At 36.3% G+C, this 21,165-nt stretch overlaps 2 protein-coding genes across 3 annotated transcripts; one reads left to right on the top strand and one right to left on the bottom strand.

Moving 5' to 3' along the window:
* Window positions 1-787: 787 nt before the first annotated feature.
* Window positions 788-9,160, top strand: gipc3 (GIPC PDZ domain containing family, member 3). The gene is made up of 7 exons (XM_056759255.1): window positions 788-1,093; window positions 3,013-3,198; window positions 4,617-4,797; window positions 8,062-8,171; window positions 8,244-8,325; window positions 8,614-8,767; window positions 9,022-9,160. Exons 1-6 carry the CDS (start codon window positions 788-790, stop codon window positions 8,763-8,765), a joined length of 1,017 nt encoding a protein of 338 aa, XP_056615233.1. The 3' UTR covers window positions 8,766-8,767; window positions 9,022-9,160.
* tbxa2r (thromboxane A2 receptor) lies at window positions 8,912-19,307 on the bottom strand. 2 transcript variants are annotated; one of them, XM_056759254.1, is made up of 4 exons: window positions 19,061-19,307; window positions 16,397-17,308; window positions 14,031-14,164; window positions 12,207-12,485 (listed from the first exon to the last, which is right to left on the bottom strand). In XM_056759254.1, the coding sequence occupies exons 2-4, from the start codon at window positions 17,213-17,215 to the stop codon at window positions 12,353-12,355; spliced, it is 1,086 nt and encodes a 361-aa protein (XP_056615232.1). In that variant the 5' UTR covers window positions 17,216-17,308; window positions 19,061-19,307; the 3' UTR covers window positions 12,207-12,352. The 2 variants fall into 2 exon arrangements, with proteins under 2 accessions (XP_056615231.1, XP_056615232.1); XM_056759253.1 differs by lacking the exon at window positions 14,031-14,164 and having other exon boundaries at window positions 8,912-12,485.
* Window positions 19,308-21,165: the final 1,858 nt, after the last annotated feature.

The raw sequence follows: 21,165 nt of genomic DNA, 5'->3' as shown, positions 1-21,165 counted from the left end.
GCGTCACATGACATCATATGACCCGCATACGCCCTTTTGTGCGTAAAACATGGGGAGGGCCGAGCGTGGAAGTATGGGGTGGGGGGAGGAGTCGACAATGCAGATCACATTACAAAATGGACAGAAGAGGCGCTGTACCCGCCTCACAACATACATCAGACGGCCAGCCAGTTCCTGGTATCAGACTGCAGGTTGACCTTTGACGTTCCTTGTGCAAAATGCTGTCATGGTTTACTCAGCATTTCTCTCCTGATGCAGTTTTATCAAATGAAATAAAACAAGTTTGATTAAGATAAATAATGCACATTTATGTGTGCATGTGTGCAAATGTTTTTGTCATCATGTGGTTCTGTATTTGACTCTTTCTTCTGTGTTACATAAAATAAGATATTTTGAGAAATGTCTTGGTGGTTTTGTGTCCATACAATGAAAGTCAATGGGGTTCGGTGTTGTGAGGTTTCCAACAATCCAGAGCCAACAGACACACAGAAGCATCATCTCCTGCATGTCTGGCCTAAAGATCTGCCAGTTTTGTAGCCAGATGGCCAACACGTCCCCAAGCGTGTCACCTCACTTCAGGTGCCCGGCCGGTGTGATGTGTCTGTTGCTGGAAGAGCTCTCTTCAGGTCTCCAGTGTCACCCATACGATCTCCAGCTCGGGTGGTTTTGGGTTTCCAATGAGCAGCGCCCAAAATCGCTCAGCTGTTGAGCGTTGCCCAGCTACCCTCATCTTTAATTTAGCACAGCACACCGAACTACAGGTGGCCGTGTACGCCTCGGGTTCAACATGCAGCAGGAGTCCGAGAAGACGACGTGTGACCGGGAGCCCATGCCGAACGGAGAGGCCATGAGTCCGGACGTGCAGGACTCGAAAGGTTCGGTGGGAGATGAGGACAACCAGGGTGTGGCTCCCTCAGCGCCACCGCTGCCCCAGGAAGATCTGTCTTCTGGGCATCCTCCGTGTCCTAGGCCCAAGTTAGTCTTTCACACGCAGTTGGCTCATGGAAGCCCGACGGCACGCATTCATGGATTCACTAATGTGAGGGAACTGTACGCCAAGATTGCCGAGGTCTTCAACATCTCAGCGTCTGAGGTACATTAAGATGGTTTTATGGGTGTCTGTTCATTCAGGGTCACCATATTGTTTCTGGTGTTGTGTCTTAAAGGAATAGTTCACCTGAAAATGGATCCCCTTGACTTGACTATATTAGTATTTATTTCTATTATGGAAACACAATAGTAATATGAATATATATATAAAATAAAAAGTGATATATGTATATATATAAAATCTAATAGTTTGCATCAACATACTGTAAAAATCAAAAGTTGTATCTGTTAATAATGCACTTTCCTTGAAGCATGTATGTATAATGCATTATAATTCTTCATAATGTGTGTTGTAATGCATTATATGTAGTTGTAAAGAATTATATCCAAATTTAAAATGTGTAGTGTTACAATGAATTGCAAAGTGTTATAATGTATTAACTCTAATAACAATTATTTATAAGACATTACAATGCGTTAAAAGGTGCATTACAATTCTTTAAAACTACTTTTATAATGCATTATACATACATGCTTCAAGGAAAGTGTTAGAAAATATTTTTTGAGTATGAAAAATATATGATCAATGTATTGTTTAAATCTAAAGTTGCAACTGTTAACATTAGTTAGGGCACATTAAACTAAAAATATATTTTTTAATAATAAAAGATATATGATCGTATATTGTTAAAATCAAAAGTTATATCTGTTAACATTAGTTTATGCACAGTGAACCAAAAAAAACAAGTTTAAACAAAAAATATGATCAATGAATTGTTGAAATCAAAAGTTTCATCGGTTAATATTAGTTTATGCAAAATTAAAAATATGTTTTTTAATAATAAAACATTTTTGATCAAAATATTTTTAATATATTTTTTCATCTGTTAACATTAGTTAATGCACAGTTAACTAAAAAAACTAGTTTAAATAAAAATATGACCATTATATTGTTAAAATCAAAAGTTGGATCTGGTTACAATAGTATAATTTTTTTGCCAGAATGCTTTTTTATATCCCGTAAAGAAAGATATTAGCAAAAAATTTTACAATATAAAGTAGTAATTAACATATAAATAATATGAAAACTATTTGATAAATTATATGTTTGATTAAAACAAAATATTAAATATAGAACAATTCTTATGGTAATGATTTTTATGTATCTGTTTGTATATTAGATCTTGAGAACACACTTGTCTATATTTATTTATATTTACACTGCATTGTAAAAATCTCAAAGGTTTGAAAATGTCCTTCAAGAATCTCTTATCAAAACCCTTTCACTGCTAACACATAGTTCAAGGCTGTGCAAAAAAAATCTATTTTATCTAACCTTGATCTAAACCGCTGCTTCAGTTCAATTCTGGGTTTAAAGTTTACCATTGGAAAGAAAAAAAAAAGAGTACAATATAATTCTCAGTTTTATAGCCAATAACATACTACTGTAAAACACATATAACATTGCATACAATTTACAATTAAAATTAGATGTATACAACGTCCTGTACAAAATACATATATAGTCCCATAGGGCATGTTTGTAGAATATCTGTTTTTAATTCTCCATTAGGTTGGATTAAAAAATAAAAATATGATGTGTATGATTAAAAAATCAAGAAATACTTTGCATTTTTTTCAGTATATTCGAATATAGCCCATATTCATTTCCAAATATTGTTGCACAAAAAGCTAAAAAAACCCCAAAAATCAATAGCTTAAACTCCATATACAACTGTTAAACATTTCTTACACAACTTTTAATGTATATAAGACCTCACTTTTCCAGAGATTATCACTTTTGGTCACTACAGTAGATAGGAGGCATTTATAAGACTCTACAGCGCCCCCTAGTGTACATTCCCGTATACGACAGCGTCCACTATGGAAAACACTGGTAAAGGCTTCAGGTGTTTGTTTTCATTATTAATGTATGAACGCATTGTCTGACTTTTCCCCAAGATCCTTTTCTGCACGCTGAATTCCCATAAAGTTGACATGCAGAAGCTTCTGGGAGGTCAGATCGGCCTGGAGGACTTCATCTTTGCTCATGTGAGAGGAGAAGCCAAAGAGGTGGAGGTGATCAAGACAGAAGATGCGCTCGGCCTGACCATCACAGACAATGGGGCGGGTTATGCCTTCATTAAAGTAAGTTTTATATAACTTATAATGTGAACTTATAACAGGGCTTTACCCGACATTTATGAGGAAAGAATAGTGCAAAAAAAACCCCACAGAAAAACAAGTATGAAACAAAAAACATTCACAAATTCAGTTTTTTATAGAAATGTTATGACACGAGTTAACTTCCGGTCTGTGTTTGATTATATTATTTATTTTATAATATCAATATATAAAAATAAATCAATTGTAATATTAATTGTTTTCAATTAAATTAAAACTATAACAGTTGATTTTACGGAAGTTTAAGTAAAGTCAAAAACTATATATAACAGGACTTCAATGACATTTATGGGGACGAATAGTGTAAAAACAACAAAAAAAAACTGTTTTTTATAGCCGTTTCATCGGACGCACGAGCCTGACACGAATTTAACTTCCGGTCTGTGTTTAATTGTATTATTTATTTGATATTTAAAATGTATACAAATAAATAGTAATATTTTATTGTTAATATTAACTGTATTAAATTAAATTAAAACTATAACAGCTGATTCTACCGGAAGTTTAAGTAAAGTCAAAAACGAAATATAACAGGACTTCAATGACATTTATGAGCAAAGAATAGTGTAAAAAAACAACAACAAAAAACATTTTTTATAGACGTTTCATCGGATGCAAGAGCCTGACATGAGTTTAACTTCCGGTCTGTGTTTAATTGTATTATTTATTTGATATTTAAAATGTATAAAAATAAATAGCAATATTTTATTGTTAATATTAATTGTATTAAATTAAATTAAAACTATAACAGTTGATTCTACCGGAAGTTTAAGTAAAGTCAAAAACTAAATATAACAGGACTTCAATGACGTTTATGAGAAAAGAATAGTGTAAAAAAACAACAACAATTTTTTTTTATTTCATCGGACGCACGAGCCTGACACGAGTTTAACTTCCGGTCTGTGTTTAATTGTATTATTTATTTTATAATTAGAATATATACAAATAAATAATTAATAGTAATATCTTATTGTTAATATTAATTGTATTAAATTAAATAAAATTAAATAAAAAATATAACAGTTAATTCTAACCGGAAGTTAGGTTAGTAAACCTAGTTAGTATAGTTAGTAAAATCTTTTAAAGTTTCACAAAGCCATAGATATTGGCACACAATTTCAAACAATATTCACATACAACTCTAAAATAAAACAAACAAACAAACAATTTCACACTTTACTCAATTAAAACTACTCAACAGCCGGAAGTTTAAGTCAATTATTTACTGTTTTGCAAATTACTTTATCCAAAGTAAGTATGAAAATGGGAGCATCTAGTATTATTTTATTACATAATCGATGTTAAAATAAATAAATAAATTAAATATTACGTTTTTGCACAAAATTATGCTCATGTTACATGTTAAACGTTTTGTTTTTCAGAGGATAAAGGAAGGCAGCACCATTGACAGAATAAAACCGGTGTGCGTTGGCGATCACATCGAGGCCATAAATGACCAGAGTATTGTGGGATGTCGACATTACGAAGTTGCAAAGATGCTGAAGGAGCAGCCGAGAGGAATTCCCTTCACACTGCGTCTCGTGGAGCCCAAGAAAGCTTTCGGTGAGCATCTTATGTCATGTTTCCTTCATTTTTATAAAGAGTCACAGCGCCATCGTGTGGTTAAACAGCGCAACGATTTGAGGGTGCATAAACTTCATTATCTAAATGATTTAAAGCAAGACAAAAACAAGCATTCAAATAAACGACTACAATTTAAGATATTTCTTAGTGCTTGGTTATTTATTCATAATAAATAATTAAAATAGATTAATGAAAAAAAAACAAAAGTGTGTTTATAATGAATAGACATATTCCTAGTTATTGCCCTGGAATATTAAATTGTGTAAAATATGTGAGTATGAGGGTCTTGTTGTGGACCATAGGGTTCTTAAAATAAAATCTAGATCTGAGATCCACTGCTTTAATCTATTTTCATATTGCAAGTTATAGCTAAAATAGTAGTTAAGTTTAGTTTATTAATTTATAAAGCACATTTAAAAACAACGGAAGTTGTAACCAAAGTGCTGTACAGAGATATTAAAACACTAATTAAAAGAAAAACTACCACACTGGATCAAAACCATAGGGACGTATGTAAAGATATAAACACCCTTGTAAAGTCTTACCCTGAGTTGATAACTTTTAGTAAGTTAACAAACAAGTTAAAACAAGAAAATGTAAGTAATATTCTGTATGGGTTAACAATACCACAGAAATGATTTGTCTAGATTGAAACAAGTTATTTGAGAACGTGCTTTCAAACCTCTGCTGCAAAGATTTGTGTGATCAAACTCCCATTGTTTTAGAGATGTGACAATGAACTCATATTTTACATTTCATTGAACTCAGTGTACAACACAGCAGCTCATAGACACAACAGGCGACTTCCGTTCGAATTCAATCATAATGACCAACAGAAAGCAAATCTATAAAGGAAACATTCCCAGGTAACAAAGTGAAGTGCTGAAATCCGCTGGCTTTAATGACAATCTTCCTCCAAGACGGGAAGTTTGTCAAAAGCTAATATCCTGCGAGTCTAGAAACACTTATTGTTTAACAACCTTTTTGTTCTAAAAGAACAAACCCAGTACCGGATCCAAGTCTGCAGTTTAGATTTGTTCTTGTTTCACAGCCCTTTACAAACAATAAGTGTACGTCAAGTTTAGTTTGTCAAGGATACCTGCAGAGCAGTTTCAATACTACTTGGGCCTAAATTGGCCTACTTTGCATTTATTAAAAGTGCACATTTAAGTATGCTTTCATTCATTAAGTGTGCTTATTAGTTTAGTGTATTTATTTCAGGTTCACTTACTTGATTGACAATTAGCACACAATTTAGATTAGGGTTGTGGTTCTGTGCAAAACTCCAGCAGGATAACCCACCCAAGGAAACAGAACAGAACAAGCAGACGTCATTAGTTCATTAAAGACATTTAAGTGTAACACATAATTAAAATGTAGTTGAGACTTATGAAAAGGAAAAACAGAAGTCGAGTCCCGATTGTAAATGTGAGGTGGAGCTGGGGATGGAGGAGGGTAAACTCCTCGTGAGTAAAGCGAAAAGCTGCTATTAGCTGAATGAATGAAAAAAACGGAAGCTGTGATTGCGTCATAATAAATACAACCGCCCGGAAAACGCGCTCTTCAAATGACTCGCACCGAAAAGTCGAAAGCATTTCAATCTCAACGTTCCAAAACTGTAAGACATTTTTTGCAGAATACCAAAGATGAACCCCGTTGAACAACACTGAACCCATTGGCTTCCATTGGATGAACACAAAACCACTGAGACATTTCTCAAAATATCTTCTTTTGTGTTCCACAGATAAAAGAGTCATACACGATTAGAATTGATGGATTTGTGTGAATGATCCCATTTGTCAACTTTCGTCTTTAAGAGTGCAGGTGTTCTTGCATGTGCTCCATTTAAAACTACAGGAACTGCAGGCCCTTCATAAATTAGCTTGTAATTGCTCGGCGCACAGGTCCCTCTGCCGTAATTACGGACTCGATGTGTTAAATACTAATAATTGGATGACTGCTTTCCTCCCACAGGTCCCCGTGCTAGAAAAACAAACACTAATCTCCATCTCTCTCTCTCTTTTTCTCTCTCTCTCGGTTTATTGTGCGAACATCCCGTCATGCTCGGTGGCTTAATCAAATTCAGAATGAGCCTTAATACGTGCGAGCTAAAATGAGCATAGCAGCCACTGCTTTCTGTGACAGCAAATTACTGCTGTTAATAATTGAAAGGTCTTTGATTATCATTATAGCATTAGCTAATTGGATGTTTAAGAGTGATGGATTACCCTTTGTGAGAGAAACGCCGGCAATTACACTGCCGAACACACACGGAATCCCCCCGCTGCGTTTACACTTACACGAGCAAATCCGTATGGAGGAAAATGGCTGCCGGAGGACGACACCGACATTTTTCTGCCGGCTCATTTGGTGAGGTCGCACAGCAGTGTCGGGAAAGCTAGTATCACCGTGGCTCAGTCTGGATCAACTTCTCACACAAGAACACTTTTTTAATATCGCAATTATTTCTGCTAGATGATCAAAAGGAGAGCAAATCGAAATGTTTGCTTCCCTGATACATCTGGGAGACGTCTATTTGATGTCTACAATAACGTCTTTAAGACGTTATTGAATGTTTGCTCATCTGCAATACGTCTCTGAGATGCCTGCAGTCAAATGTCACATAGACATCTAGAAGATGTACTTTATAAGATGTTTATGATTTAGAATGGATGTAAAACAGCCCTTTCTGAGACGTTTATCTAATGTTTTTACACAGCTGACGTTTTCCAGATCTTAAGCAGACTTCTTACAGACGCACCTGAGAAAAGGAGTCCGAAATCTCTCAGATGTGTCCATTAGAGCTTCAGAAGAGATCTCAATATGAACTACAATTTTGTGTACATACAATGGAAGTCAATGGAGTCCAATGTTGTTTGGTTACCAACGTTCTTCAAAATATCTTCTTTTGTGTTCTGAAGAATTCAGTTTCGGAATGACATGACGTGACGCGAAATGCAGTCGTTTTGAAACTCTTTTCATTGGATTTCTGGTATAATACTTAAGTTTACCATCATAAAGTTTAAATCCCAAACTTACCCGACACTCTCCGAGTGGACGTGGCTTTCTCACAACAGTTTTAAGGCGTAAACAGGAAACTTGACGGCGAGACTTGGAATGCGTATTCATCAATTGCTATTGGCCATTTGATCTGTTTCCTGTTTTCAGCAACTCAAACATGCATGCCAGATGAAAATCATGGCCGACGTGCTTTACTCATTACGTCACTTCTCTTTCCGTTAGACATGATAGGCCAACGGACGAGGGCTCCCAAATCCAGCGAGGGCAAAATGGTGACAGGGAAAGAGACCCTTCGGCTACGGTCCAAAGGAGGAGCGACCGTCCAGGAAATGGTGAGTTCGGGGTCAACGGTCTTGCTTACTGTAAACAGAGTATGAACTCAAAAAACGTTAATCTTCCTCCAGCCCAATGAGTTGGAAGACACGGTCATCAGAAAGGTGGATGAGCTTTTGGAGAGCTACATGGGAATCCGGGATGAGGAGCTCGGTGAGATAAATCATTTGGGATTTGCCCTTTAGCATGCACATTTTACAGTTGTTTCCTGTGGATGAGAAACGTTTACTGTAAAAGGCCTGTGTTCAAGAAAAACAAGCCTGGAAATAAGAAAAGTTACGATTTCCCGTGGAAAGAATGTGTAGACAAAAAAACGAAAACCATCAAACCCTGTTTATTTTTGTCCAACTTTAAAAAGTAAAAAATGTGGCAAGAAAGTATTGAAAATATTTCAAAATATTAAAGCTGAGCCAAACTTTACCCCAATAATAATTTCGACAGCGACCACCATAGTGGAAGCCGGGAGGGACAAAAAGAACGCCAACGATTTCGCAGAGGCGCTCGACTCTGTTCTGGGTGACTTTGGGTTTCCTGACGTCTTTCTGTTTGACGTGTGGGGTGCTCTCGGAGACGTAAAGAACAAACGTATTTAGAGGTAACTGAAAAAAAACACAACCAGGATTTAATGGTTATAATAGGAATTGTATTGGTTTTGATGGAAACTATAATTGAGGCTTAACTGGTAACATGTTGGTGGGATGATATATGGCAGCAACAAAGACCCAAAACAGACTACATATAGGGAATTTCAAAAATGGTTTTAATGGTAAACAGTTGATGCTTCATAATGATATTTGTATTGGAAACCGAGCTGAGATAACTCACAGAAGCCCACTGTCTGTTTTTCAGCGGATCTGATGGTTCAGGCTGATTTGTGACGTCTGTCAGCCATTTTCGTACACAATCCTCCTGATTCCCATGCCGGTCCTGAAGAATGTAAAATGTCAAGGAATTCCAGGCTGAAATCCAACATTCTTGCTTGTCGAGCAATAAGAACTGCATTACACATCTTACTCGTTTATGTGTTTTCCACATCAACAAATTTGACTTGGAGTAATACTTTCATTGAGATTAATATTTTTAAACATATCGTATGGCTATATAAGGTATGCATTTGTTTTTCATTCCTTTGTTTCTGCTTTGAATGAATTAATGACTTGTGTAGATATAACACGTGTTACAAGCGTTACAAAATGAATTGTCTTTTAAGATTAATGATAGTTCTTGTGACATAAATGGTTTGTGTAAATATATGATCAAATCCAGGTACAGTCGAATCCGTTGTGTATACTTTCAATGTAATAACCGTTTGCTTTAACTTATAAATCTTATAAAGGGGAATTTGTATAGCATGCTTCCTGTTTTACATCGTACGTGTACCTTTTAGATGAGCTGTTGTGACATTTGAATGTATGTAAAGATTAAAAACACTTAAGAATAACACACGTCTTGTCTCCTGTAATTGGTACATTTCTAATTTAAATAAGGTAATGATCTTATGCACAATTTAACCGAAAGCAAATCTTTCCACACAAATGTGAGTTAATGGGATAGCCCGGCCCAAAATAAAGATCCTGTCATCATGCCGTTTAAAACACAAAAGAAGATATTTCGAGAAATGTCTCAAGGGTTTTGTGGCCATACAGTGGAAGTCAATAGAGTTCAGTGTTGTTTGGTTACCAACATTCTTCAAAATATCTTCTTTTGTGTTCTGCAGAAGAAAGTCATACAGGTTTCGATTGACACTAGGGTGAATAAATCATGAAAGATTTTTTTTAGTTTTGGGTGAACTGTTACCTTAAATACAGACTGATGCAAGATCTTTGCTGACATGTTGACAAAACCAATGACATAAAACAAATTTCAATGAAGTGCTTTAAGACCTTAAAGAAAGCACAGCTCCCCATATTTCATTATACATAAAGAACAATATTCACATCACAGAGCATTTTTATATTTCAGCCTTTAAATGTGTATCAAGTAAGTGCGATATGAATGTATGTACATGAATTAATGCATTTGGTTGGCCAAACAACAAAGCCCTATTAAAGCAATAACGTCACTAGACAGTGCTGGTTTAATTTGAACACTGAACAATATGAAAGAAATTTGTTTCAAAATAATTAAAAACAGAAAATATCTGCTTGTGTTCTCAAAAATGTGTCCCTGTTTAGACATCTAGACCAGATATAAATCTTTTGGAAAGCACACACATGTTTATAAATATTCTGCTTGCGTAAAATGTGCATAAACCCAACAGTGTGGTTTTCATTTATATAGGCATATGAATGGTTGATTCTCACGAAATCTTGATTTCAAGACCTTCTTTAAAACACTAATATCAACAAATTCCCTTTATATTAATTTCAAACAAGATATGACATGATTAAAGGCATTCATTTGAAAACTTTTACTGACAGTTTAACACAATTTTAGAAAAAAAGGCATTAACAATTTGCATTACCGTAACCATTTACAACGGTCAATCTCATAGCATGTTTTTCTAAAAACAAGCGAAGCCATGATGCCATAATAATAAATTATATAAATAAATTATAATAAATTGTATCGGTAATGAGAAGGGAACGTTGTTTTTTAACTAGAAAACAAAGTAATTTGTTAACTTGTTCGCTGTTTGAAAACTTCAAAACTTATATCCTATAAAATTATAGGATATTAGGATATATTTTAACATATCTATATATTTTTTAATTTCTTGTAAATTTGTTGTATTTTTCTGTATTTTTATAGTTTTTAACCGTATTTTCAAACATAAACTGCAAAAATAAAACTCTTGTTAAAAAAAACTGATATTTTCTGGCAGCTGGGGCATCAGAAATATGCTGTAAAATAACGTTTTTTTCCCAGTAAAAGAAAATTCCCCTGTTTATCTTATACATTTGTGGTCTTTTTCTGAAAATGTACATTTTGGGGGTACATTTAAAAATATGTTAAAAAAAACAGCACAATTTTTATTTGACCTGGAATATCAGTAAAATAATTACAGAAAAAGACTGTAAATTACCGTTTCTTTGTGTTAGTAGATGTTTTTTTTCTTATCAAATAATATCAAACTTAATTTAGGTCTATAAAAAACATTACGGGGGATGAGAATATCAGTCTTGGACACTTATTTCTTCCACTATTTCTTCATTTCTGTTATACATGAATATTCAATCATTATTTTGTTATTTAATAACATCTAGTGTAGTAGATTTTTTTTTACTTCACAATATTTTATTTAGACTAATTTTTTTTTTTTAAATAACATATATAATGCACACAAATCGGGACGCGTTGTGATCAGGAGAATAGATTAAATACATTAAAATTAATGTCCAAAGTAGAGAACTCAATTATCTTCATTACGATAATTTTTTAGTGTTACCTAATTGTATGTTTTATAACTCAGTTTTATAATTCGATGTTTCAGTGGTTTCGTGAGAATCTCCCAAATAAAGATATTTTCTAGGTTCATTTAAACAGCAGTTGGGTTTGTTCATATCTTACCCAACCGTGGGTTGAAAAAATCCAGCATTTTGTAGAATGAATTTCCTCAATCTTTGTGGATCAGCGAGTGTAAGGAGTGTAGCCTATATGTTTGGGAAGTAAGCCAGCGCTGGGCAGAATAACTGAAATGAGTCGTTCGGCAAAACTTTAACATTTTACAATGGCATAAATGTTGGTTGGCCAATGTGTACATTTTGAATGACTCCAGATCTGCCATTCCAAAAGCTCGGCCAAGCCTGTTGTCAAATCGAGTCGCATCTCCATCCAAATCGCCAGAGGCCGAGCACATTACTAAGAAGTGTCCCTGGAGAATCTTGAACTTGATCCAGACCAGATGTCAACAACAACATCTGATTTCTGTTCCTCACACTACAGTGTAAATGTGTTTATCTCCAGAACAGGGCAAACCAGCACGCAAACAATAACAATATTCTAGTTAACTATTCATGCGCTAGTCAAGTGGAGGACTTCAAGGATTTGTTCATTATTTAAGACGCTGAGGTGCTTTCCGCCATTGAAGGTTCACCTTGTCTGAATCCGTCCAGATTCTCCGGTCCATGCTGCGAATGCCCGAGCGTTCCTCCCAATGATCCACGCGTGAGCTTCCGGAGAGACGGGTACAGGGACACGATGGAGCCGCGGGACCAGTCCATCCGTGGATAAATGCGTTTCAGTATGGAACGTCTGAATAGGATGTACACCCAGGGATCCAAGACCTGGTTCCCCGTGGCAAAACGAAGCCAGAGAAGAAGGTAGCGGACCTCGAGCTTGCTGCCCGACAGCACAGTCTGTGCAATAAACACCTGCGGAAACAAAAAAACTAAGCGGTGAAGAACGCAAGAGAAACAAATCTGGCCGTGTGTTGACTGAATATCAGACGATGCTTGAGTTCCACTTGAGTCAAATAAACACAATCCTGATGGAGGCAAACACTGCGGCTGCTACGACCTTTGCCATGTGAAAATGTTTACAAGATGACTCGAAAAATGGTTAGTGCAAAGAGGAGAATGTTGTCTGAGGGTGTCTGACAAAGAGTTTCCAGACCTAGATCATGCGAACACTGAATACATTTGAGGACTTTTATTTCAGGTGAATCTTGCGAAACGTGTCTTGGTCGTATTTTGTAACTTAGATAAAACTGATAGTAATAATATGCCTAGTTCTCATCTAAAAAAACATGCAAAAGCAAAACATCTGTGACCTGGATGTGTATTCGCAAGATTCAGCCTGTTTCTGTAAAAATGATAACAGTAAACACACACACACACAAGCATGAACGCACACACACACCACTTACTGCAGGTCACATGACCATTTTGGAAACGTTTCACATTCCTGCATGATACCGAAGGGATTTGCTGTGAACATGAACACCCAGCAAGGATATTACATTTATTAAAGTGGTGCACTACTAAGTCTTAAATCACTTCTTAAAGTGTTCACTTGATAAAACACACATCCTCAAACACACACACACACACACAAACAAACCCACACACAGTGCATTTAGTGCAACATAACAAACCATAACCAAACTTTACAATGGTAACCACAGCTTCAACACAAATACCAAAAATAATTCATGACATTTATATCGCCTGATATTAACCTAACACAGCAGTTATTTTCATCTTAACATTCATAACTGTATTATTTTATTATAAAAATATTTTGTTCGATTTTTCTATTTAAAAACAAGTGAACTGGTTTGCCCGTTTACACAAAGAACGACAATAATATATATTATATATATTATAAATAAATAGATTCAAAATTTCAAATAAACATGATAATATATATATATGAATAATAAATCTATTGTTATGCCAATACATTTGTTTATTAAATTGATTTAATAAATAACGAATACAATTTAGTTTGTTATATAATTACAATAATGATAAGTAATGTATAATTTCATATATTTTTTTATAAAAAAAATTATACGTTATTGTAATACAACAAATATCCTGGTTTGCCTTAAAGGCCCATTTAGTCAAAGAATGATAACTATAAAGACATTTTAATTGATTTATTTCCCATCAAAATTATTCTTTTTTTTTCTTTTGCTCTTTCACAATTAATGTTGAATATTCTTACAATTTTTTACTTTTTAGTTATCTTTGTTACTATCATTGGTGTGAACGGGCCTTTACAGTAGGAACCGTACTAACGCTGGTATTTTGAGGGAAGCCATGGTTACCACGGTAACTGCTGTCAGATGTCAGGCTGATGATGATGTCAGTGAGCAGCGCTAGTTGCTTTTCAACCAGCGACGGTACAGAAGCGTATGAAGTGAGTATGAACGATGATCGCCCTTAATTCAGTTTACAATCTGGATTACTCGCCTCAGTCTAGACTCCTGACACAGGATGTAAATCCACGGGTCGCATATCTGATTGCAGGTGGCCAATCGCAGAGCGACCAGAACGGTATATGGGTTGACAGGTGCGGACGACACAACTGCATTCAAAATGTAAATCTGTCCAGGAGAAACAAGGTTAGATGGCCAAACCTTCAATGTTCTGGTGTCCAGGCTGTGCAAGGCATGTCATTCATTGAGCAAATACAGACAAAATTAGTGTTGAAAACCGTCTCCTTATCCCCCTTTACAATGGTAAACCTCCTTCCTTGTCAAAGTTGATATGTTTGTTTAGTTTGCTTTCTAACTGTACATGACTACATGGTTAGTAATATTTTCCACTGCACAGTTATCATCGTTTTTCCAGCTGTTCACGACCTGAGAAGCTCTGTTCTGGAAAATGTCTGCACTATTCTCCAGGTCACTTCCCTGGAATTCCCAGAGCGTTTATTCCCATTTATCACCATCACGTTACGATATAAGGGTGACATCGTGGATGTTTAGGTCACCTGATATCTTTGACGCTATGCTGTTACGATGTCACACGTAACTGAATCGACTGAGTTTGTCATTTTGCTGAGAAATAAAAGGGTGGATCGCGCATGTGTGTTTGTTCGGGAGGACTTCCTGTGCTTCCGCTCGACAGGAAACGACTCCTTTGCATTAGTCTTATCAGAAGCCCTCATACAATTCCGTTATGTTCCCCGTCTGACAGAACATTGCCGTTTCCTTGTCCTCAAGCAAATATGTGAAAGCTTCATCCTTTTGGCCTCACGACCTCATTACTGTACCTGCGTGGCTTTATGATGTGTGTGCACTGTCCTAAACGAAACTAAAAAGATAAAAAAAGAACGCAACTCACCGCGTCAGAGATCGGGGATATGCACAATTACAAGAAGCGCTTCTCATAATGTCACGTCGCACGTATGTAGCAGATGTCTCTCACATCTGGATGCAAAAGTGAGTATCTTGTAAACAGACCCGTTGAAATGGCAGGTTTAAAAAGAAACTCATTTTAAGTGTTTACAAAATGTCCCAAAAAATAATCACTTTGTTCCAAAAGCAGTAAGCTGTCTATGTAGGTTCTGTTCTGTTCGGGGTGTGATATATATTTTAAAATTTAGGTTTTTTAATAATATGCATTTACTGTATAAAGGTGCTTTGCAAAAATGCTAAATTCAGAAAGTGCTATTGAAATAAATTTGAACTGAGCTAAAAATAAATTTAGAAAGCATTTAACAGGAATCATAGATGTGTTCCCTATGCATATTTGCATTTTTATGTTTATTATATCTGCTAAATCAATCCCAGAATTCCCAGATTCATCCCAACTCGAATCCAAAATGGTGGATCAGGTGAGAGAAATTTCAACATATAAATATATACTTATATTGGGTGCACTTTATGAATTTTTACGTTATGACGCTAAGCTAACAATACAACTTTCAAGTTAACGTTAAGACTTTTTTGTATATATATTTTTGAGTTTTTTCAGTTTGTTGAATGCTATTTGCGAAAAGTTGCTCACGAAAATGAGGTCCATGGTTTGGAACAGACCAATAGAATCTCAAGTCAATCTCGAGTCTATTTCTCATGTATTTTAATAATCTTCTAAAATTTGATCTGCTGTCACGCTAGTGACTGTAAGGGTTTATGGGCGGGGCTAGAAGTGAAGTTTAATCATTGCTTTTTTCAAATAATCGTACGTTTTTGTACAATTCCCTTCGTACAAATTCCGACAAATGATCCAGGTTGCAAAACCGTTACGAACACCCGCGAGATCAGTCTGAGCAGACAGCTGCATTGTCATCACCTGACACAGTGTTTACATCTGAAGCAAAAGGATTTTTTATTTATTTAAAAAAATACGTTATTAATGTTGTTCTTGTATCTATTGTAGCTTGTCCCGTGTTGCTGTCGTAACTGGTTTGGACAAAGACTCTTTTTCTAATGTGCTTTGACGCCCCGTTGCATTTTGTTTGATCCTGTACACTGTCAAAAATAGTTTGTGATAACTTTACGAGAACATACTAGGACATAGATCTGGAGATTCTGTAGCCATCTTTAAGAAACGCCTGAAAACACATCTCTTCCGCCAACATCTGACTGATCTGTTCTGACTCTTTTCTTCTCTAGTCTTTTCTTCTCTACTCTTAAAAAAAAAAAAAAGTATGAATGAATGGTTCCGTATACTGTGTTAGGCTATATGAGACTAGTCTTCTTTTTGATTGCACTTATGCTTTTGTTGTACTTATGCTGTCCTAATTGCTTCCATTATCTACCCCACTTGTAAGTCGCTTTGGATAAAAGCGTCTGCTAAATGACTAAATGTAAATGTAAAAAATGTAATACCAGTAAGGGGCACCAGCAGATGGAGGCGATGACCATAATCAAAATGAGCTGCACCATCATCTCCACCTCATAATCTCGTCTCCGCTGGTGGCCGTCCTGTCCACAGCACACCCTCAACAGCGTGATCACGCTCACCGTGTTGAGCACGAACGACACGACCAGCGACAGCAGGCCCACCAGAGAGAAGATCAGACTGAACGTCATGTCCAGCGGTTTGGAGCTGATGTTGAGGAAACACCACGAGCCGGGCATCTGTAGATGATAGTTTCCAAGCCCGGCTAGGGGCAGCAGACTGATACATCCGGCCGTGACCCACACCATGGCCACCACTGAGCACGCTCTGCTATTGGACATGTTCATGGATCGAGAGAAAGGTCGGTTGATGCCAACGAACCTCTCGACAGCCATGGTGGCTCCCAACAGCAACGGGCAGAGTCCGTAAAAGACCATGGACATTCCCATGAAGTTGCAGAAGTGGCAGTGAGGGTCCAGTTGGCGCCAGTTAAATTGCGTGACGTGGAAGGAAACCACGATGGACCCCGTGACCATCAGCCCCATGAAGTCGGTGAACACCAGACCGCCGAGGAAGAGCAGGAAGGAGGAACGCGAGCGGCTCTTGGTTTGATGGAACGTCTTGGCCAGCACCACCAAAGCGAAGAGGTTGGAGCTGAGGCCGAGTCCGCTAAACACGGCGGAGAAGGACGCCGAGGCGATGGTGTGGTTGTATCTGAACGGAGGGCTGTTGATGGAGAAGCACAGAGGAACCGTTTCATTTGTAGCGGTGTTGTCGCTGGAGCTGGAGAAGGGCGGTGAAACCATGATGAAAGATGAGTCGTCTACACCGGAGGAAAGAATTCTTCTCGTGGACTTTGGATTATTTCATGATATATGAACTTCTGAGGATCTTCTGACCTGGATGAGAAAGATACAAACAACAGTTTATAAAGCACAATGTTATGGGATTGCATTATGAGCTTCAGCAAAGAATCCTTAGTTTTTTTGTCAAATGTTTTTTATTATGTTGTTTTATAGTTTTAGCTCAGTGTTTCAGACACCGTCTTTTGAACACAAATTTATAAATTGGTCACATCCATGTGTCTTGTGCAATAGTACAGAACACAGGGAACATCCTGAGCAGATGTTGAATGGCACACATAATCTAAAACAAGAGGCGCCGTGTGCCGACGCAGCATTTTCCAGCCTGGTGAGTCCAATTACAACATGCGATCTGATATAAGAGTGTTTATGAAATCTGTCACATCCTAATAACAATAAACCGCAGTGTTTGAAATGCAGAAATAGTTATGACGGAAAAAACTTCCAATACAAATCAAAGCAATCATGAATCGTCTAATACATTAGAATTATAAGAAGCCCATCCATTACTCTCACATCTTTCGGAAGACCGAAACAAAAGCAACTAAGAGATTTCAGGGATCCAATTCAATTTGTAACATCAAGCCACGTCTCATCTGATAAGATACGGCGTTTCCCTCCGGAATGTGAGGCACCTTTGACCTCGGCTGATTGTATTAAACATCATTTTCTTCTAATGCAAATGTTTGCTTTCCAAGTTCAGATCGATACATCAAGTGCTGTTGTTTTTAATGGGGAATAAGGAAAAACATCATAATACACGAGGGGATGGTAAAAGGGCCCTCAATGATGGATGGAGATGGATGGATACAGTAATTTGTGTTTAATGATGATGCAGTGTACAGTAACCTGAAACTGATGCCTCTCTTAACAGGATATATTCAAAACAAACTCCATTACCCTGAGACCTTTCTTTAGCATCCTACACTAATCTGATTCCTTTAAATGAGGCTCAGAGGCTTCAGCAGATGCCAGGGAGGCGGACCATCATATCGATTCAGAGATCAGGCTTGCAATGTATATCATATCTGCAAATCACATTATTACTGTAATGTAAGATGAGGTATACTATGAAACAAATTACATCATTAATGGTTATGTTTTACGTTGAAATGCAAGTTTAGGATTAAAATGTCTAAATATTGTATCAATATGCACAAGATGATAAACCTTGACTTGTAATATAATGACATCATTCATGTTTGTCATCACATAAGACAATAAAAAAACGTTAAATATTTTAAAATGAATACCAAAGATAAGAGGTTTAGCATCATGTATACCGAATTTACCCCTTTCTTACAAAAGTAGCCGTTTAACAATGATATGTGTAGTAAAATTATGGTGACGCAAATGGTAATTAGATGGTTTCTGAAAAACAATAGTTACTATACTTTTACTGTAATAAAACCATGCTAGACCAGACTTATGATTTGTACATTAAAGTTAAATAAAGCGTAAACTGAATCAACAACCCACATTTCCAAAGCCATACTGAAATTACGCGTAAATCTATTAAACGTCATTTGAATAGACAGATAAAGCCAAACGTTATATAGATTTGTTATAAGTCATTTGTTTTACCTTTAATAAGCAACGTTGTTTCGATTTTGACACAAAAGTTTCGACAAACCACAACGCGCGTATCTCTCATGGGCGCGTAACGTCTCCAATGCGCATTGAAAAACCGACACAAACAAAACTTCACTGCACCCTAAAACAAAACAAACTTAAAGCGAAACAACAAACATTTTCATTGAATGATTCATAACATTTAAAGCAACTTACCTCTCCAAGAGCGAAGCTCACATGCTCTCCGTGGCGCATTCCAGCAGTGACGCGCGTCTCTCCACAGACTCTGCGTCTTATCATCTCCATCCCCGCAAATACTCACAGTCTTCTGATGTTCGGTCTTGGTGATGATGGTGATCTTCCTCTTCCATTAGTGTAATTCCCGAAGAGTCTCAGGACGACACTGAAAGAATGTTGATGCCTGGACCAGGAAGTCTCCAAATGAAGATCAATATGAATGCGACCACAGCTCAATCCGAAACGTTGATCAGACACGTCTGAATGAATCATTGGCGGGTGAATCGTGTGTTTGTGGTTTGCATTTGCAAATACATTTGCTTTACATGAGCAGCTAATGGATCTTGGAAAATGCTTTACGTTTTAATAATCACGCAAGTGGGGAAAGTACAGAATGCGTTTTAAGATCCCGAAATAACTGACTAACTGCTGGAAATACACGTGATTGTGACAAATTACACGTAAGGAATGAATTATCTTCACAGGGTTCGTATGGATAGGCTTCTTCTCTACTTAATACCTTAAAATGGAAAAGAATGCGATTTTGTTGCCATTTCATCATTTCACTGATGAACAAAACAGAATTTATACACATGAACCATCAGTTGTTTATCATCCAAACCAGTTCACCAGATAACATCCCACCATTAAATTCCAACATATGAACATATTGTTCATAAGTGCATGTCATACTTTACTAAATCATGTTCTTTGTTCATGAGCAATAAACATATCAAATAAAGTGCCTGACAAGGCTTGTTTTCTAAAAGTTGAGGAATTTTGCAAGCCTTGCTAAAAAAAAACCTTTTCCAAGCAAAAACAGACCTTATGGGCTTTAAAGGTCCAAACAGATTCCTCTCTAACAGCTCGGGCTATTTACGGCGGTCATTACTGCACAAACTGCTTTCAGCTTCTCTGTCCAAGAGGATCTGATTAAGAGCCAGTGATCTGCAGGAGACACTTTCTCTTTGAAGATGCCAGAGCACATGTTGCCAGCACTACTTGAATTATAATAAACACTGATCCAAACAAAGCAAGTAGATGTTTTATAATACATATTATCGTTTTTTCTACCAATAATATATTTCTCAGAGAGGGATGCAAGACTGACCCTAAAAAACAAAAGAAACCATCAGGGATGTTCTAATGGTTCTAATGAGAACTGTATTGGTTTTAATGGAAATATAAACGAACATGATGTCTGGAAGTCATATATGGGTCAATGACAAATACGATTTTCAAGAAGAAAAAAAAAATATTTTAAGCAAAACAGTTTGAAAATGTATTTTTATGTCCAAAAAAATGTATTGTGTTGATTTATATTGGTTTTACAGCATTTTAGGGAGCATTAATTCATTATTAAACAAGATTTCTGATTTTACCACCCAGAAAATGTCAGGTGGTGCGACCATATATTAATCTAAAATAATATACATTTAATGTATTTAGCACTGAGTATTTTTCCCCTCATATATAAGAAATTTAACATAAAATCATGCCAAAATATTTTATTAAGAATTTTATTGAGAAAATTAACATTTATTTCTCAGTTTTGTTCTCTGTTTGTATGTTCGGACGGTCGCACCACCTGACATTTTTGGTCTTTCAAACACCAAAACTCAAAAAATCTATTGAATTTCAATAAAATGAAAAGGGTTTCTTATAAAGGACATATTGTAGATCCATTTGATATATGACATGTATTTATTCAAATTCTTTTTAGGAAAATAATGAATTTGGACACAAAAAATACATGTCACGTCATTGACCCATATATAAGTCGATACAATAGATTTTTCTCTAATGCAATGTTTACAAAGAAAAGTATGAGTGGTGGTTGTGCAAATCTCTCTTCATATCACTAGAGTCTGCTGCATGGTTGCTAGGGTGCTCTTGGTGGTTGTTAGGTGCAAGAGACAGCAACTAAAAATAAAAGCAATCCTTGCATGCTCTGCTTCACATAAATTCTTGTGGATTTCACTTTTGTCAACATTGATGAATTCTCTCCTCTGCATAAGATACAAACTCTCTGCGAGATCTGCCAAGTTTTGCAGATGAATCCCCTCAGACTGAATCTGATGTCT

Source organism: Triplophysa dalaica, chromosome 10 (genome assembly GCF_015846415.1).
Source record: "Triplophysa dalaica isolate WHDGS20190420 chromosome 10, ASM1584641v1, whole genome shotgun sequence".
NCBI lineage: Eukaryota > Metazoa > Chordata > Actinopteri > Cypriniformes > Nemacheilidae > Triplophysa > Triplophysa dalaica.
This window is presented reverse-complemented; position numbering and strand designations above follow the sequence as displayed.